General features: G+C 38.9%; 2 protein-coding genes across 2 annotated transcripts; one reads left to right on the top strand and one right to left on the bottom strand.

Moving 5' to 3' along the window:
- The first annotated feature begins 2,349 nt into the window (after positions 1-2,349).
- LOC117301187 (cAMP-dependent protein kinase inhibitor beta-like) lies at positions 2,350-4,480 on the top strand. The gene is made up of 2 exons (XM_033785091.1): positions 2,350-2,506; positions 3,656-4,480. The coding sequence occupies exons 1-2, from the start codon at positions 2,365-2,367 to the stop codon at positions 3,769-3,771; spliced, it is 258 nt and encodes an 85-aa protein (XP_033640982.1). The 5' UTR covers positions 2,350-2,364; the 3' UTR covers positions 3,772-4,480.
- A 4,865-nt stretch (positions 4,481-9,345) lies between these two features.
- LOC117300863 (U11/U12 small nuclear ribonucleoprotein 48 kDa protein-like) lies at positions 9,346-20,488 on the bottom strand. The gene is made up of 8 exons (XM_033784716.1): positions 20,300-20,488; positions 18,942-19,087; positions 17,860-17,979; positions 16,853-16,916; positions 15,494-15,532; positions 13,537-13,713; positions 11,386-11,504; positions 9,346-11,031 (listed from the first exon to the last, which is right to left on the bottom strand). Exons 2-8 carry the CDS (start codon positions 19,065-19,067, stop codon positions 10,432-10,434), a joined length of 1,245 nt encoding a protein of 414 aa, XP_033640607.1. The 5' UTR covers positions 19,068-19,087; positions 20,300-20,488; the 3' UTR covers positions 9,346-10,431.
- Between the last annotated feature and the right edge of the window lie 92 nt (positions 20,489-20,580).

Below are 20,580 nucleotides of genomic sequence, written 5' to 3' on the forward strand. Positions count from 1 at the left end.
CGACTCGTTAGTGGACTAAGTGTTAAAAGGGGAGATTCACCTTTTGGGGAACATTATAGATACATCCTTTAGAGGCACATGGACACTTTTGGTAATAACTCAACATAATTGTTTGCGTAAAAACTTACTTGGTTGCTAGCATTGGAGAGCTGTTGATGGTATAAAACATTGTGAAAAACGGCTCCCTCTGACGTTAACGTAGTTTTTGAGAAAGAGGTAATTTCTCACTCAAATATTAAAATACTTTTATTAGGCATTCTGAAAGCACACAAATTTGTACAACAATGGATTTTTTTCTTCCACTATTCTCTTACAATTCAAATGACCAGTTGAGTCCAAATTTTCACAGACTTCGACCTTCTGTCCGATCCGAAGTTCGAAGCAGTATTGTGGTCAAGTTTCTTTCCAGTTCGTGGCAGCTGGCAAGATCGGAGCTCGATTCAACAGTCCGCCGATCAGAATCACCACAGCTTATCAAGCCCGATACTTCACTGGAGGCAACGAATCCGATTGCCTCCATGCCCCTGGTCATTGCCTTTGTGCCCTTAAAGTGCTCCAGGAAGACATTTACAGATTCCCCATAGTGCCCTACATAGGAGAACATGCCCTGGTGCCCTTGCCCTGTCGTTGCCTTGGTGCCCTTAACATGTTACACTAGAAATTTACAATTTTCTCATATGGTGTCCCTTAAAGACAATTACAGATTCCCCATATAGGAGAACATGCCCTGGTGCCCTTTTCCTTTTATTGCCTTGGTGCCTTTAACATGTTACACTAGAAATTTACAATTTTCTCATAGGGTGTCCTTTACCAAGGAGAAAAATGCCTTGGTACCCTTGCCCTTTCATGGTTGGTGTCCTTGAAGTGATACAGTAAAACTGTACAATGTACTCATAGGGTGCCCTTTACTCAGTAGATAGTGCCTCGGTGCCCTTTTAAAATCGAAGCATACATGCCTGAGTCTATTTTGCACTCGACCGCTCGGCCGAGACTCGCCACTAAACGATTGATAGCGTCTCCGAGTGTACATCCTCATGTAATTCAACACTATTCGAGGTTGGATGGATGTACATTAAGTGGTGTATTTGGATAGTAACGAGCACTCAGGATATCCCATCAAATCATTAATTGTGAGGTTGACAAGCAGTTCCCTAATACAGAGCAGTCAGGGTGCTTTAGTCATGGATTGTTGAATCCGGAGCGGTGATATTGAGATACATCTGGGGCTCGATTTCACACAGACAGTTAAGATTGATGTTTAAAACTGTGTATTAATCTTGAATGATAAGCAAAGTGTGATGTCACAATACAAATTATTATGGCAATAGTGACAAGTGACAGCCTCATCTTTAAAGCTTATTCTAAGTGCTTGGTGAAATCGAGCCCTCGAGTCACGTCTAGTGTCATGACAGTACCAGAACGGTTTTTTTTTCTTTCTTTTTCCCCCCTTTTTTTTTTTTTTTTGGGGGGGGGGGGAGGGTTATAGTCCTGCATGCCGTATTGCAAAGTGATGAATATTACAATAAGTTGATTGCTGGTCTCGTACACGTCAATTAACAGCGAAAACTACATTACAGCAAAGATGTGAGCAATATTACACCATCAAAATGATTGCGTTTTACGCAATATTATTATAATAATTTGTTTTTGCATGAACATCCCAAATAAAGAGATTGTCATGAAAACACACACATCACACAAACGTCAGAACACGTCAGCGTGATTTCTATTTTTGCAATGACAGTGATTTGATTTCGCACGATCGTATGTTATCACAATTAATATTTGTAGCTAATACGAACTTCAATTTCGCATGACGTCGATTTAAAAAAAAAATCGCTCACTGAGCGAAAAACTCCAAACGGGAAATTAGTTTTTTCTCATCAAATGTGACATTCCATACAGAAATAATCAAGGGATGTTTTCTACTATCATCATCATCATTAGCATAAAACCTTACTTGGTAACGAGTAATGGGGAGAGGTTGATAGTATAAAACATTGTGAGAAACGGCTCCCAGTAATTTTCATCGAATTATTTTGATTTCGAGACCTCGGATTTAGAATTTGAGTTCTCGAAATCAAGCATCTGAAAGCGCACAACTCGTGTGACTAGGGTGTTTTTTCTTTCATTATAATCTCCCAACTTTGATGACCAATTGAGCTCAAATTTTCATAGGTTTGTTATTTTATGCGTATGTTGAGATACAGCAAGTGAGAATACTGGTTTTCGACCATTACCAATAGTGTCCAGTGTCTTTAAACCGTGTACGTTTTATGTAAATCTGTGATCTTAGACGACTTTTTTCCCTTATTACCGTTTCTGCAATGCTCTTTTACTTTCAGATGATACATTGGCACAACGATGGCAGAGGTAGCTACCAAAATCACAGATTTTACTTCCACGGGGAGGACGGGTCGACGGAATGCCTTACCTGACATCTTGGATGTGGGGACGACTGCATCTGGGGACGATCTTGTCGTCAGATTAGACAGTCTTGCATTAGGTAAGTATCTTTTTGACTGGAAATTATCAGCGCTTGCCGTGCATGTTTTTATATTAATTCTTTTTTAAAGAAGCATATAATGATTACAAGCTTTTGAAATTATATGCAAAACGTGATGAATCAACTCCTTCCTTATTTAAATCATCTGAGAAAGACTCTATGGTCAAAACGTCAAGCCATTAAAACTATGTTTTTGCACTGATGGGTCCTTTTGTTAAGCAGTTGGTAAGCAGTCTGCAAGAGCTAATACTATTTTCTTAGCTGTTTTTGCTTCGTTTAAAGACATTGGACTTTATTGGCAATTGTCAAACACCAGTCTTCTCACTTGGTGTATCTCAACATATGCATACAATAACAAACCTGTGAAAATTTGAGCTCAATCGGTCATCGAAGTTGCAAGATAATAATGAAAGAAAAACACCCTTGTCGCACGAAGTTGTGTGCTTTCAGATGCTTGATTTCGAGACTTCACAATCTAATTCTGAGGTCTCGAGATCAAATTCTTGGAAAATTACTTCTTTCTCGAAAACTGTGTTGCTTCAAAGGGAGCCGTTTCTCACAATGTTATACTATAACAAAAGCTCCCCAATCCTCGTTACCAAGTAGGTTTTTATGCTAATGATTATTTTGAGTAATAATTACCAATAGTATCCAATGCCTTCAATTTCTAAACTTACCCCTGAACAGCTTTATGTGTGAATAGAATGATAGCGGTACATCACTGTGTTGGGAATAATATTATTTCCCAAACTATGATAAAAACTTCAAAGAAATCTAAGAGAAATTAATAAACTTTTGCTATATTTTTATAAGGCCTCCTTTTCATAGTGATATACACAAACATACTATGTTACTTTTTCCTCTTTGATCTACTCTTCCAATTAAATAATCTCGAGCCTGGTAAATCCATCATACTGTGTCGTCAATGCTATAGAGTGCATCATCATGTTACAGAAAGCCTACATAAAACAGATCTTATTCCGTACTCTTCAGCTCAGATTAATTTCCCAAGTGGTTATTCAACCTCAAATCTGGCTAAAAAGAAACAACAACAATACGCACGTTAGGGAACTCAAGTGAATTACATGACCCCCTTTCCTAGCTATTTTGACATTTTATATTTTGCTTCCTCTTGTCAAATGTCCGCAGATGAGAAAGGCGATACAGCCAGCGGTGGTGCAGCTCCAGACGGGGGACAAGCGTCATCAGACGGCACGTCGTCGTCGTCGGCAAAGACGGAACTCTCGGAGAGCGAGGGGTCGTAGCGATGAATGTGTTTTTCATCAGCGATGCTCCTCTTTTTGAATGAACTCTCCAAAACCCCCACCACCCAAATTTTCCTCCCCTCTCGAGGTGTACATATTGGTCTTTCTAAAGCTCCAGGGATTTCTAACTGATCGGGAGAATGGTACAATGCGGATGCAGTAATTGTAAAAAAAAAAAAAAGAAAAAAAAAAAAAATGCTGAAGAGTCTGGATATTAATTTGACGTCTTCGGATTGCCATAGATTTGATTCTCAAGGAGATGTGACGTCAGAGATAACTGTGCACAGGAGGCAATTTCCTACGTGAGCGCAATTCCAGATGAGATTCATTTGTTCACTGATGATCGTCCATGCAGGATCGCCCCGGGTCCCATTACGAGACCGGGTCCCATTACGAGACCGGGTCCCATTACGAGACCGGGTCCCATTACGAGACCATCCGAAGATTACCATAATTGGACAAATGTGTTATGAGTATGTTTTATTGTTTTTTTATCTCGCTGATGAAACCAAGGGACGTCCCCAAAGCGACAGCACTGTACCGGTTGGCCTGCAGGAAAGAGAAATGATAAAAAAGATTCTCTTGGATTTTACAGACTGCCTCTTTTTCCAAAGCAAATGTAACCCTGCGACAACTTGTTTTTACAAACAGCCGCAGACCCCACACTTAAAGGCAGTGGACACTATTGGTAATTTTGTCAAAGACTAGCCTTCACAGTTGGTGTATCTCAACATATGCATAAAATAACTGACCTGTGAAAATTTGAGCTCAATCGGTCATCGAAGTTGCGAGATAATTATGAAAGAAACAAAACCCTTGTCACACGAAGTTGTGTGCGTTTAGATGGTTGATTTCGAGACCTCAAGTTCTCAATCTGAGGTCTCCAAATCAAATTCGTGGAAAATTACTTCTTTCTCGAAAACTATGGCACTTCAGAGGGAGCTGTTTCTCACAATGTTTTATACTATCAACCTCTCCCCATTACTCGTCACCAAGAAAGGTTTTATGCTAACAATTATTTTGAGTAAGTACCAATAGTGTCCACTGCCTTTAAATGACAGAATAAAAAGAAGAAGACGAAGAAGACGAAGAAAGCAGTGTTTGATTCTCATCAACTATCCATAATGAAGAAAAGGTCAATGTCTTGACATTTTGGTCCATTTATTTTGCTTTTACAACTCTTTATTTCATGTTGTAACTGCGAATCTAACACTTCCACTTACGACCAAAGTGTAGTATCTTGCCTGCCAGAAAGTGCCATGGAAAGCATCGTGGTCAACTGTTGTTGTAAATAATGGTCTTTGGAGGGGAAAGAAATATGGTGTCTGAGACGACCATTGCTTTTCTCAGAAGTTTAAACGACTGATAAAAGGTCCACAGAATCAATGATGGAAACAAAACAAAAGTATGAGGTTTCGGTTCGGGGATCGAAACAAGAATGTACAGACTGGTATACCTATGTATAGATCTTTAACATTGATCCGCTCATCCATTTGTTTTTTTGGACCCACTTCAATCAACATGACCAAACCGAGGTTCGAAGCTCAAAAATCTTCCATGCTCAAAGTAGTCCGAGCCCTTCTTTGAGAAGCAGCGCTGTTTAGTCCATGGTTCTTCAGGGAACGGGACACAGTCTTTATTGACCATTACATCAGAGCAAGCACGCGTTTAACATCTTCACATCGTACCACGAGCAGCATCCTGAGCTGAGTGCATGCCGCTCCGAATATTAACGAAATCGAAGAATACGAGGATAAAACAGCAGGCTCGATTGTTGCCTTCTTCTGATAGCGCCCTCTGTTGAACCATCCTCAATCAGCTACAAAATCTCCGGCTGACAGATTTACCTGGGACGTCATAATCTTAATACCCTTGCATCCAGACCTCATCATGGAGCAAAGCCCGAAGAAGAAAAAAAAATTCGTGGTCGGGTAGGGAAAAGAATAGTTCGTATTTATGCTTAGTTTATAAGCATCGCAATGATTCCGTTTGAACCTTACAGCCACTGTTGAAAACCAACTTATAAATATTTATATATAAATGTAATGAGTATTTCTCCAGGCCTTGCATTTCCTACATTATTTTTCGGTTTCCTCTATTACATAGATGGGAAGGTTCGTTAACAATGGTTATAGACCTATATAATAAATTGTACACATCTTAATAATTTTTTACCCAGTGTATTATTTCAGCATTGATACTTGTACTTGTACTAATTATGGTGGCCCCTGGTATCAATGGGAGACTTTTGGACGCTAGGTGGCAGCAGACTTACCAGGTAAATTTCCATTGTTTGCGTAGTTCCGAGCATTCTCGCATTTCCAAGCACAATGAGTTTACCTGTTGTCAATTAAAGGAACACGTTGCCTTGGATCGGTCGAGTTGGTCTTTGAAAAGCATTTGTAACCGTCTGTTATAAAATGCATGGTTAGATAGGTGTTTTAAAAGTAGAATACAACGATCCACACACATTTGCCTCGAAAGTGCGTGGTTTTCCTTTTACCTTGCGAACTAACACGGTCGGCCATTTATGGGGGTCAAAAATTTGACCCCCATAAATGGCCGACCGTGTGTGTCAACGAGGTAAAAGGAAAACCACGCAATTTCGAGTGATACTTGTGTGGATCATTATATTCTACTTTTAAAATATCTTTCTAATCATATGCATTTTATAACAAACGATTGACAGACGCTTTTCAAAGACCAACTAGACCGATCCAAGGCAACGTGTTCCTTTAATTTGCGTAAAGTCTCCATTGATCCACACGGGAAAATAGGTCTAAGCTGATGAACAACCTTCAAATTGTTTAGAAAAAGAGGTCAGGTTGGGGACGGAGGCGTGGGGAGACACAAAGCAAACAAAATGTTCTGATCTATTACACTACAATGCATAGCTATGTTGATTTTTAGGAGGTAATTTTAGCCGATGTATGGATGCTGAAGACCCCTTAGACACTCAACCCTTTAAAAGTTACTTTTAAAATGTTGACTAATTAAACTTATTAATCGTTAATTAAGTTTTGTTTTCATTTGGTACCCTTGTGAAACTTACCGTTATTAGTATTTTTTTGGGGAAAAGGATCACTTGGAAAGTAAGACCAGGCCTCGACTTAGCCTTGATTCAAGGCTGTTCTCGTAGTGTGCCCCGGCCCGGTGCAGCACGATTCGGCAATATAATTCAAACATAAACTTAATTGGTGCTTTAAAACAATTAATTGGGGGAAAATAATAACACTTCTTAACAAAAATGTATTGCTGTGTCTCGTATCCCATATGCACTTAAAGCATGAATGCTCATGAATATTTAAATAATATACCTTATTTTGTTTTTCCTCATTAGGGCCTCCATGAGATTTGTGTCTGCTTATTCTTGGTTTGGTTTTCGGCTTTTTAGAACGGTCAGAATACATAGATCGTCCAGTATATTCCACTTGGTCGGTCGTTTTAATCACACTTTGGCCTCCATACTAAAGCATCGGTCTGGTGACAACCTCTCTTATGTGGCCACTTCCAAAATGTCCTTTGCCACTTTACTTTGGGTTTTTAAGTCTTGAAATCATGTCGGTAACTCTTGTGTGGTCTTATTCGCCAACCGCTGCTCTGTGCAAATATACACTGACTAGGCTTAACGCCTTGTTTTTAAGTCTATGAATATTGATGCGCGACTTGTTTTAAGGCAATTATTTTGTGTTTTGTATTCACAAATCCATAAACTATTAATATATTTATTTCATTGTACATAGTGCTGATGAGTACACTATTCATGTTTTCCTTTCTTGCTCCTTGATTTGAAAATAGACACAACAAAACTTGAAGAAATGCCTTTGTACAAAACTGCTATTGTTATTATTATTATTTATTTATATTCGGCTTAAACCGATACATAATACAAACATAATCAAAACAAAAGCCAGTGACATATGCCTGGAATTAAAACAGTTTACCAAAATACTGTAGCCCAAAGGCCTTCATTTCCAATATCCCTGGCCAAATATTAAAAATCAAAAATTATTTACAATGTCTATACAATAAGTATAAATATAATGTTAAGAAGCTCACAGTGACATCTTGCTACAGGGGGGGGGGGGGGGACAAACAATGTTACGGGAGAGACAGACGTGAGTAGAATTTGCATAGAAGACACTGGACACCTTTGGTAATTGTCAAATACTAGTCTTCTTACTGAGTGTATCTCAACATAATATGCATAAAATAACAAACCTCGAAGTAGCGAGATAAAACAAAAAGAAAAAAAACACCCTTGTCACACGAAATTTTGTGCTTTCAGGTGATTGATTTCGAGACCTCAAATTCTAAATCTGAGAGGTCTGGAAATCAAATTCGTGGAAAATTACTTCTTTCTTGAAAACTTCAGAGGAAGCCGTTTATCACAATGTTTTATACTGTCAACCTCTCCCCATTACTTGTTACCAAATAAGGTTGTATGCTAATAATTATTTTGAGTAATTACCAATAGTGTCCACTGCCTTTTTTTTTGGGGGGGGGGCACAAACTATAATACGGGAGAGATAAACGTGGGAATACACCATTGGATTTGCATTAAATAGCCGTGTTGTGGGTCAATTATTACAATGTGGTAACCTACATAGACTTGTCCAAGGCCTTACCGTTCTGTCATACGAGTTCATATAAATAATTTTCTGTCTCAATAAACGATACCACTGGTGTATGTACCAACTCTGATGTAGCTTTTTCAAACTTTGATAACATGACAATTAATAAGGGTGTGCAATTTGATTGAATAAAAAATTATAAATGTTTTGCGAGTTTTGGGTGTCCTGTCTGTTAAAGTCTTATCTGCGTGAAAAAAAAAGAAATGTAGAGGTGTGTTTATTTTTGTTCTTAGAAAAGATCACAAATGTAAGCAAAAGAAAACAAACTTAGGCAGCACCACGAAACTGAGGTGGCAGATAACAATCCAAAAGCCAACCTTTAAAGGGTGGTTTGGGGGGGGGGGGAGATATATCTGTTTTACAAAGAATACGAAAACAAACATTATTGCCCAGTTTGGAGAGTGCATATATTTTGTCTAGCAAAGTGTATTGAAACAATATCATTGAGAAAATTGTGATAAAAGACCAAGTTTAGTCTGTCTCTGGTAAAGTAGGTCAGCGAGTGCAAGGGCCGACCTGCAGGTATACACATAGGCTGTAAAATAAAATACTTTTCAGGCCTTTATAATAACATGTTTTTTATGGATCTCTCCGAAGGGCAAACATTAGGAATACTTTAATACTTAAAGACACTGGACACTATTGGTAATTGTCAAAGACCAGTCTTCTCACTTGGGTTATCTCAACATATGCATAAAATAACAAACCTGTGAAAATTTTAGCTCAATCGGTCATCAAAGTTGCAAGATAATACAGGAAACGCCCTTTTCTCACGAAGTTGTGTGCGTTTATATGGTTGATTTCGACACCTCAAATTCTAAATCTGAGGTCTCGAAATCAAATTCGTGGAGAAAATTACTTCTTTCTCGAAGACTAAGTTATTTCAGAAGGAGCCATTCTCACAATGTTTTATACCATCAACCTCTCCCCATTACTCGTCACCAAGTAAGGTTTTATGCTAAAAATTATTTTGAGTAATTACCAATAGTGTCCACTGCCTTTAAGTAGGACAAATATCATTCCCGAGTCTTTCCAGACATAAATGTTAGCAAACTGGCTAAAATGCGCGTTACTGCATTCATTGTAAACAATATCTGGATAAAACCTTGTTTTAATAAAACTTTACCAACTTGTGTTATAAGCAGAGTACAGTGTCATGTTCGTCTGACATGAGATAAAGATACCAAGTTGTCAGAAATGGATCTATTTTTCTTACTCGAGAAATAATTTAAAGACACTAGGCCTAAACGCACACAAAATTGTATAACCGTTTTTTTCCCCCGTTATTCTCTTTTAACTTGATGACCAATTGAGTCCACATTTCCACAGACTTGTTATTTTATGCATGTAATGCTAGGATAAACCATGTGTGATACAACTGATATTTGACAATTACTGAACGTGTCCAATGCCTTTAAAATGGGATGGACCAGTAAACTAAATCAGTAAAAAAGCCTGTAATGAATTTAGGACTGATAGGAGGGGGTGGGGTCACCACTAATTTGTTTTTGTCTCTTTTCTAGCCTCCATGCACCTGCAACTAATCCCATTTGGGGTTTTGTATTCAGTAAGCGACTGAGAATGTTAACTGTTGGTAACTACTCAAAATAGTTATTAGTACAAAAACTTACTTGGTACCGGTAATGAGAAAAGGCCCAGTTGTGGCAACCATCAAACGTAAAGTTTTTTTTTGTTTAACTTAATCTACTGCATAAATTAAGGACAACAACACTACAAGAGTCGGCCTGGTATAGACGCAAAGCATACTGTATGGGTTTTTGGAGGGTACAATCGGCAAAACATTGGTTGTCAAGCCATATAGCTGTCCGCATTTTGTCTGTCTTTTTTTGTAACCTTTTTAACACCTGATTTAGGAATTGAGCCATTTTTTGAGACACCATATTTGGTTTACATAATACTATTGTAGGGAGTTTCCAAACTTTGACAAAATCATATTTACAAATTCTTCTTACAAAATCCAGCCTTGAGTTTTGATGTGATGGCACACTTGCCTAAATGTATCTCTCTACCTATGATGCTTGTGCTTATGGTGATGCTTATGCTTTGAATGTTTGTGTTTGTGTTCTTTTCTCGACGTGGATGAACTTCGACTGGAGTTCCCAGATCGAGGCTCTTCATCTTTCTCCACTTTGATGCGGATCTCTGGGCTAGGAGCAGAGCTATCCTCTATGTCCCTCTCCTTCACTCGTTTAGACTGAGAATGCTCAGGACTATCGCCAGCTTCATGTGACCTAGTCAGGTCCTTCTCGACTTTGATGTGTGGCTTCTCAGTGACTTCACTATGATGTGAATCTCTTCGGCGATCTCTCCGATCGTCCTTTCTTCCCGAGTGAGAACGTCTTGGACTCCTCCTTGACCTGCGGCTATATGAATCCTCGTCTAAGCTTCCTCGTCGTGAATTCCGATGTCCGAGGGATTCTTCCCGTTGTCTGCTGTGTTCTCTTGATCTGGGGTGGTCAGGACTAGGGCTGACCTCTCGTGATCTGGACAGGGTTTGAATTGGTGAGGGATCAGCTCTCTCAGAGGTTTGGACTGAGCTTTCGTCATCACCTTGTATCGCCTGTCGTATCTCAGTCATCTGATTCTCAATCACGTCTCTCATGATCTGTGAAATTTATTCAAAAGAGAAAGAAATATTTCAGTTCCAATCATAAAGCTGATGAAATGTTGTAGTTTTGCATATACAACAATGTTGTATGGTTTCATGGTTGAGTGGTTAAGAGCATTGAACTCAAGTTCCGGTGGTCATGTCATCGGAGTGTGGGTTTGAGTCCCTGTCATGACACTTCTGTCCTTGAGCAAGATGCTTTTCTACAATTGCTTCTCTCCACCCAGGGGTATAAAGGGGTACCATTGTCTTCTTGTTGAACCCCAAATCATTTTTAAATTTACCTGTTTTCCATTTTCCCTTGTGGTTTTTTTATTTGAAGAAACAAATACTCATGACAAATCCTCATACCTCTGTTTGAGAACGCCTAGTGATGTGAACATTCTTGGCACGGTAACTCTGACGACGTCGTTTGTAGTCCCTTAACTCAGCCAGAACCTCCAGTTTACTCTTCTTTACTTGAATTTGATCTATGAAAAATACGAATGTTTTATTATGGTGTTTGGCGTCCTGGCCGAGCGGATAAGAGCACTGAACTCAAGCTCAAGTGCCTCTGCTCAGCAGAGTGTGGGTTCGATACCCAGTCATGACACATGTGTCCCTGAGTAAGATACTTTAACCTATTGCTTCTCTCTGAGGGCAGAGATGTTTCATGTGATTGGTTTAGCCGAGTAGTGCATATTAATGGTGCACAGGCTGTATACTCCCCACCAGGGAGCTGAGATAGTTTAAGGGGTATAATGTTGTAAACACTTAGAGAAACCCTTCGGGTGTGAAAAACACTCAATAAAAATTGTTTATTATTATTAATACTACATGTATGATTACACGTAGGGTACTAGTGCTGCATGTTGGACTGCAGTTGTTTGACATTATTTCAAGAGTTGTTGGTAATTTGTAGGTCATTCATACATGTACATGTAGATTCAAACGTTTGCCGGCTGGTAGTAATGGCTAGAGTGTAGCTCCAATGGTGAACTGGATGCAACAGCCATCATGTTTTGAAAAGAGCAGCTGTTTCCATGTCACGGGGAAATCTATCACTTTTAAAGGTGTGTCGTGGCCAAGTGGTCAGCCACACTGGACTCGAGCTCTGGTGTTTCTTACCAGCAGGTTAACAGAGTGTGGGTTTGAATTCCGGTTTTGACATATGTGTCCCTAAGCAAAGACGTTTAACTTAAAGTTGTTGTGTAATGGGTTTAAAACAACCCAGTACACTTATCGTTAAAAGAAGGGGTTGCCCTCAACATTTCCAGTATAGTTGGCTGCAGATAACGCCGAGGCACATTGTAAACTGCATGGTGCTAGTTTAAATAAATGAGTCTTAAAGTTCAACTAAAGCTCAGCATGCCTTGTTCAACAAGCGATTTGAGATTCATGTGTGATAAAGCACTTCATAAGTAGTGGCACTACTTTCTTTGTCCCCCAGGTTGCATCCTCACCGAAATCCCACCTCAGTTTATTTTTTTTCTGATAGTATAAATTGTGTTTAACCCAAAACCATGGCAACCACATTAATGTTATCATGTGCGCTTTAAAGGCAGTGGACATTATTGGTAATTACTCAAAATAATTTTTAGCATAATACCTTTCTCGGTGACGAGTATTGGGGAGAGGTTGATGGTATAAAACATTGTGAGAAACGGTTCCCCCTGAAGTGCCATAGTTTTCAAGAAAGAAGTAATTTTCCACGAATTTGATTTTGAGACCTCAGATTTAGAACTTGAGGACTCGAAATCAACCATTTAAACGCACACAACTTCGTGTGACATGAGTGTCTTTTTCTTTCATTATTATCTCGCAAGTTCGAAGACCGATTGAGCTCAAATTTTCACAGGTTTGTTATTTTATGCATATGTTGAGATACACCAACTGTGAAGGCTAGTCTTTGACAATTACCAATAGTGTCCACTGCCTTTAAGCCAGATCAAGACTAAATCTTGCAACAGTCATCATGGAAAACTGTCTTTTGAAAAGAGTGGCTGAAAGTCAGCTTGGGCGATATCACGATATTATCGAATATCGCGATATTAATTTGGAAACGATTTCGATATCGGATGGATTTGGTTTTAATCGAAATATCGATATATCGCGATATATCGCGATATATCGCGATATATCGCGATATATCGCGATATCGATTAAATATCGCGATGTATTTGCTAGCTTAGACATCTTGCACCCCATGGGTTTGGAGTAAAACCAGAAGAATAGGTCATTAGAACACCTCTCTTATGCTATGACTGTCTCTTCTACAACTTTCACTTGGAGTTTGAAGACTGATGATGTCAAATTTAATTAATCGCGATTATACCGAATATCGCGATATATTGTCAGCGATATATCGTGAATAAAATAAATCGATATTCAAGCTTAGCTGAAAGCTGTTCCCATGTCCCAGAAAATCTTTAAAGGTGTATTAAAATCCGAAATCCCACCTCAGTTTAAGCCAGATCAAGACTAAATCTTGTGTAGATCTGACATTTTGGTAAAGCTGCTCACCTCTCTTCAGCAGACTATCAGGATCCAGTTCCAGTTCCTGTAGGGAGATAGCGCTCTGTCTATTTGTAGCTTTGGACTTCTCGATGATCGTATCATAAATCGCTAGCCTCTCCGCTGAAGTAAATGTCTTATCCATACGCTCCACGGTACGGGGTACCTTCTTGTCTGCAAAGCTTCCTACAAAACGAAAAGCAAACGAGGAATCATTTTATTAAAGCATGTGAAGTTACTACAAATATTACCCTGTGAATTATTTTGTGGCGTGTCAAGACAGAGTGGTTTGGCAGTCCCAAGCTCTGAGTTGTGTGTTTGAATCCAAGTCACGACACTTGTGCCCTTTAGCAAGATACTTGACCATACTTGCTTCGTAAAACAGCCTTCACCTTGAAGTGCCAGTCTGGCTTTTTGATGTTAGGATATTTATATATAGATATATAAGAAGATGTGAGCTATAAGAAAAAAGTATTATTGCAATTCAACCTCACCATAAATAAAGTAGACTTTAAGTTGAGTTTTAGGCATTCTGTTGCACATTTTGATATGGAGAAGAGCATTGTAAACTCATTTTGAAAGTCGAAAATTCATGTGGATGAATGACAGTTTTGTCATTGGAGGAATATTTTCTACATGTACATGCAACTACAAGACAGGCGCCGGTCCAGGTCAAAAAAAAAGAAATCTCAGATGTGTTCAAAGGCCAGTCTGAAAAGATGTGTTTTAAGGGAGTTTTGGAAGTGAGAAATGTCATGTGTATCTCTTAGACCTTGAGGCAGAGAGTTCCAGAGGCAGGGGGCAATATTAGAGAAGGCCCTATCACCGTAAGAGGCAAGGCGAGTCGGGGGAACAAAAAGCATGGCCTAGCTTGCCGGTGCTGAGGAATGCTCGCAAGGTAGGGAGGGGCTGAACCATGAAGTGTTTTGAATGTCAGGAGGTTGATTTTGTACTGAATTCTGAAACTAATTGGTAGTCAGTGAAGATTGTGTAGAATGGGTGAGATATGAGAAGACATTTTTGTACCTGTAATGATTAGTGTGTAATGGATAATACATAGATGGGGTCATGGTGTTTAATCCCTCTAAGCAGTCAGTGGTTTTTTCCATTGAGCAGAAAAAGCACTGAGTATGCATTGCTAACCCAAAAAACAAATTTGGTTTAATCTTTCCCCACTAAGAAACACGTACTACATGCTATCATAGTTATCCTAACAACATGCGTGCATGCAAACCAATGACAATATTATTTTAGATTAATGCTTGTCATCACATACTCTCCACCCCCATAAAACACCTGTTAATCCCCTCATTAAGGTTATATTTTCAAAGAGGATACAATTTAAGGATATATGTAGAAGACGACTTAGAGTGATAGGAGTGAAACCACCTGCCTCAAGATAATGGTCTCAGGGCTCATCACTGAAAGAGAACAAAAAAGTCAGTTCACAGGTTCAGTTTCATATCATCTGGGAGTTAAAGGGAGGGTATGTATCCTTGATAATTACTCCAGAAGTTAATAAACGTAAAACCTTACACACTGTGCTTGGTAAGAAGCCTTGCTGATATTGATAGGGCCTACAATTTTGAGAAGGAGAGGAACAATGGTTTTCAAAAGCGAAATAAAAGAAATTCAATCTGAGAAAAGTTTCTCAGATTGTGTATTCCAATTAGGGATTGCTCTTCCTCCGTGGCCATAACCACTCCATGTTTGTTTACGATATCTCGAAAATGCTACCACCTTTTGAAACGAAATTTGCACAGGTTGGTATATCATCAATATTTACAGGATCAAATCAATTGAATGGTATAAAAAAAAAACGGTAAACTTTGTTCGTTTATAGATGTTCAAGTTGCACCTGTATAAAGAATACTGTTTAGTTTTTACTAATACGCCGATGGGTGTAAGGCACCATATACTGGGTCGGAAAGGGGGGGGGGGGAAAGAGTGAGAAAACTGTTCTTACCTGGGACTTTGGACAGTATCTCTTTCTGCGTGTTATTATCTGTCAACAAAAAGGTGACAGGTCAACATTCATACTTGACAGACTAAGCAGATGTGGGCATGGTGGGTGGCTTCATGCATCTGGTCGTTGCCACATGCCCCTTGAAATGTTACGTTACGTTGCTTAACGTGGTAAAGTAATTTCTCCCGTAACAATATATCATGAAGAGTATTTTCAGCATGGTCGCATTCTAGATCACTGACCCAAGCTCTTGTGTTGTCAGCAGCAGAGCGTGGGTTCAAATCCCTGTCATGACACCTGTGCTCTTCACTTCAGCAAGGCACTTAACTGAAACATATTTGCTTGATAAAAGTTAGGAAGGTAGGGCGTTCTGGACTACCAGCCTGGCTCATAGTTGTACAAATAGGTGGTAGTTGATTTGGGTTGGAAGCTCAAATAAGTTAAACGGGACCTCACCTTAAAAAGGCCATCTGGCCTTGTGACGTTAGGCGATATAAAAAGTATATGTAAATTGTCTGTGCATAAGTTCTCAAATTTTGTAAGTGTCCAAGAAACAAATTGAGACAAGGTTGCAACCAATGTCCCCCCCCAACGCCCTACACCACACCACCACCAACAAAATAAATAAATAAACAATTCATGTGAACAGCAATTTGTGACAGAAACAATGTACCGGCATTTGTGTGTGGCCATTGCCTTTTTGCCCAGGATGTCCCGAGTTTCAGTACCTCATCATCGTGAAGAGAAAAACATAATAACAATTTAGTGCTGTCTATCCTGTTTAGTTTTGTATTGTAACAAGCACATCCATCACAAGCCTCGGCTCTTAGGATGATGCCTCCATGTGTAAATCTGGTAATAAATTTTCTACTGAATTGAATTGAAAACAACACAAATTACAGTTTAACCACAAGCTATCAGGCCTGCATGTCAAATAAAGAAAAGACAATCTCTTGTCATTTAAAGGCAGTGGACACTATTGGTAATTACTCAAAATAATTATTAGCATAAAACTTTACTTGGTAACGAGTAATGGGGAGCTGTTTATAGTATAAAACATTGTGAGAAACGGCTCCCTCTGAAGTAACTTAGTTTTCACGAAAAGTAAATTTCCTCGAATTTGCTTCGAGACCTCAGATTTAGAATTTAAGTTCTCAAAATCAAGCATCTGAAAGCACACTGCTTTGTGTGACAAGGGTGTTTTTTCCCATTATTATCTCGCATTTTCGACGACCGATTGAGCTCAAACTTTCACAGGTTTGTTATTTTGTGCATTTGTTGTGCATTTGTTGAGATACACCAAGTAAGAAGACTGGTCTTTGACAATTACCAATAGTGTCCAGTGTACTTAATGCTTACCTATCAACACAGGCACCACACAGTTTGATTGGGAGTAGAAGAAGTGTGTGCTTTGAATCTCTTTCTGGAAACAAACCAATAATAATAAAACTTAAAACCATGCAGCTTTTATATTGATGGACCAATGTTTTCAAAACTGAACCACCCTGGTTCGTTTAACCCTCTCTCTTATCTCTTTATAAAGTAGACAAAAATGCATTTGCCCAAGGTCTCCTCTTCAAATTGTACTAGCTTGAGTTCGATATCACAACCTAAAACCAATTTCCCCTAAAATGCCTTGCCTCACTTTTGCCATATTAATGTTAGCAAAAGCAAATGTCAAGCAGCTGTACACCTTTGGGGTCAGCAAAGTTTCATTTTAGTTTAGGGGTTAATTTGAATTAGGGCATTCAATCTCTATCCCATACATGTACATGCCATAATGCGCTGCCCCTCCCTTCGGCCAACAACATAATACAGCTTAACAGAAGATATGTAGGCAAAGGATTGATTTCACAAAGCACTTTGATTTATATTAAAGACGTTTTGACCACCAAAAGGATGAACATGGCACAGTCGCCACGAGTGATGGGCATGGCAAGGGGTCAAAACACAGATACCGTCTTGTGTAGGGTTGCCCTCTACATAGTGTTATAGTTGATTCTTGACCACGGAATATTCACAATCTACAATTCAAGGTATAGACCCCTTGCGATACGCGCAGCGTACTCACATGTGCCTATCCTGGGTGTCATAATCGTATACAAACATGCACATTGCACAAAAGAGAGCCGACACCCAAAATTAAGCGCAATGTTCGGAGGCGCATACAGTATTGTGTAACAAGTCAATAGCTCCCCCTTGCATAAAGCGAAACCTTACAGGTACGCTGCGGTCACGCGCTTGTTTTTACGCACAGAGACAGCTACTGTCCAATGATCTGCCTCCTTTTTGAAAGTGTGACATCATACGCAATGGGTCTATAACAAGCTTAGTGTCTGCACCTGGCAGTTGCCATGGTTTTTTACCTGTTCCTCTCTGGTGTACCCCTCGGCAACCAGCTCACACTCCTCAGTGTGTTTCTTCAGCGAAGACTCAGGGACGACGTGGTGTGAATTGACTGGACAAACCTTCATCCTCTTCTCATTCTAAGTCAGACAAACGAAATGAGATTAAATCCACTGAACTCTTCAGGGCTAAATTTCATAAAGCTTAACGGAACACGTTGCCTGGGACCGTTTGTTAAAGAATACATATGATAAGAAAGAAGTGTAATCCATACAAGTATCACTCAAAATTGTTAGTTCGCAAAGTAAAATGAAAACCACGCAATTTCAAGGCAACTTTGTGTGGATCATTGTATTCTACTTTTTAACTGCTTTCTAACCGATGCATTTTATAACAAACGGTTACAAACGCTTTTCAAAGACCAACTCGACCGATCCAAGGCAACGTGTTCCTTTAAGCAGAAAATACTGTGTGTGGGGCACCTGTTGCAATAACATAGTGTCAATCTTTTTGAAATTTGGCTGGTTACCAGTTTCTGTTAAGCAAGATTTGTTTGTGCTTAGAAAGTTTTTGTGGTTATACAGGCTTTGTGAAACAGGGCTCAGAGTGTTGCATTTTACAGAAAAAAAAACCTAAATACCCAATTTCAGAGGGCCTGCAAGCACGCGCACTACAAATGATAAGCACTGATCAGCACAAAAAAAGTTTGCTTAAAAAAAATGGTTACCAAAAAATTCAAAACAATTGATGCAACTGGTGTGCCACGCATTATTTTGCTTATTAAATGAGACCGAATCCCCCACGAAACTCTTTGTGATTGTTAACAAGGTGCTGCTGCACACTCAGCAGGCACTGAGTAAACACACGAGTAAAACACTGGCCCAATGACTTTACAGCCCATCTGATTGACAAAGCAATAAGAGATATGTCTTGCTTTAAGAACACCGGTGTCAAAACCCGAACTCAAACCCACACTCTGCAGATTGGAAACACCAGAGCTTGAGTCCAGTGCAATTGACAACTCCGACAAGTAAAGAAGAGGTAAATAAACGAGTTGTGTGGACAAGGCATCATGTCCTCCAAGCTTGGACTTTTGACTTACAAGAAGCTCCTCTCTGTTCCAGTTGAGCTCCCCAAGAAAGCAATCCAGTTGACTCTGGCTTGTCTCAATGAACGCAGACAGGTTGTCGATTGTAGCTTGACGAGCTTCAAGCTGATCCTCTGCCATGATGGCTCGCCAAATTGTGTCTAAGAAAAAAATACAGTTGTAGAACAAGTCATTTAAAAATATCAATGTGATGTTTTGTGTCCTACATAATGTACATAATACAGTGGTACAGTATCCGAGTCAAACTAATGTACCTTTTTAAAACTTTTACTACAGAAAAAAAAATGTGTGTCCCATTACAGTGCTGCAAACACTTTGCTGTCCATCCAAGACTTAAAAAAAAAAAACATTTAAATGAAGGCAGCAAAGGACACAAAACAGCACATGCAACAACAATCAACTGAGTGTTGTTTTGTTTTTAAAAATGATCTTAAGGTCAAGAAAACTTGGCGAACTCCTGCAACTTGGAGATATTATGACACCAAGCTGTCACTGCCCCGTTCTCCCAGTTCAAATCCACTCTTAATCTACCCTAGTTGCTTCATCGGTCAAACGTGTGCATGATCTTGGCGTGATATCCCATCATGGGACTTTGAAGCTAGTAGTAGAAGCTAGCAATGTAATTTCCCCTCGGTCATACAACCTCTAAATACAATTTTTGTTTAATTAGGCCTATAAGCTGAAAACTTTCAATCCATTCTTAATCTTAGTTTGTCTTTTAATTTATTAAGTCTAACTAATTCATTCTTAATCTTAATTTAGACTTAGTTAGTCTTTTAATTTATGAGGTTTAATTGTTTTAGTATTTTGATCAAATTAAAAAGCAGGTAGGCATACATGGTCATGATCATGATGGTAACTAACTTCCATTATCAAATAATTTATAATAAAATTAATCATTAAGTTCATTATTTATTAATATTCTTAATCTTATTACCTTTTTTATTATTTTAGGCCTAATTATTTTAATTAATTAGACTGTGAGTGTGATTGTGATGGGTAGAAATACTAACATTAAACAAAATCAAGGATAACTTTCCGTATGCCGCCACCAATTTTTCACTCATTTTTACAAAAAGGGATATATCAATCAGGTAAATTAGATACTATATTATTTTATTTCGAATGAAAAAGTGGTGGCGCCATACGGAAACTTTTCCAAAATCAATACAGCATGGAACATAATGATAATGTTCCAGAAATGTTCTTACATTACCAAAATATTTACATTACACACAAAATAAGCATGTTTTCACTACCACAAACCAAAGGACGAGTTGACTTACTAACCGGTCTTTCAAGTTTTTACTCAGTAAAAAACCCCGAGAAAGTCAAAGTGTCAGGATTCTTACCGAACTGGTTAGTTTTTAGTGAGTGTCTCAAGCGTGGACTTGTGATGATACAATGAACACTGCATCAGCTGGAGTTAGGACAGTTAGTTAATCAATTTCCTTCTTGTTGTTACTGTTTCATCTTCTGATTGAAGAACTAACGAAGAAAATGTAAACAAACAAAACAGAACGATCGAGAATCATGCACGTTTCTTGATCTCCATAAAAAGTTGAGCAGCGCCCTCAAGTGGCAAGTTATTCAGTGTTTTGATGTCACATGCTGACTCCACATGCTTCATAAT

Source organism: Asterias rubens, chromosome 16, assembly GCF_902459465.1.
Source record: "Asterias rubens chromosome 16, eAstRub1.3, whole genome shotgun sequence".
In the NCBI taxonomy this organism is placed as follows: Eukaryota; Metazoa; Echinodermata; class Asteroidea; order Forcipulatida; family Asteriidae; genus Asterias; species Asterias rubens.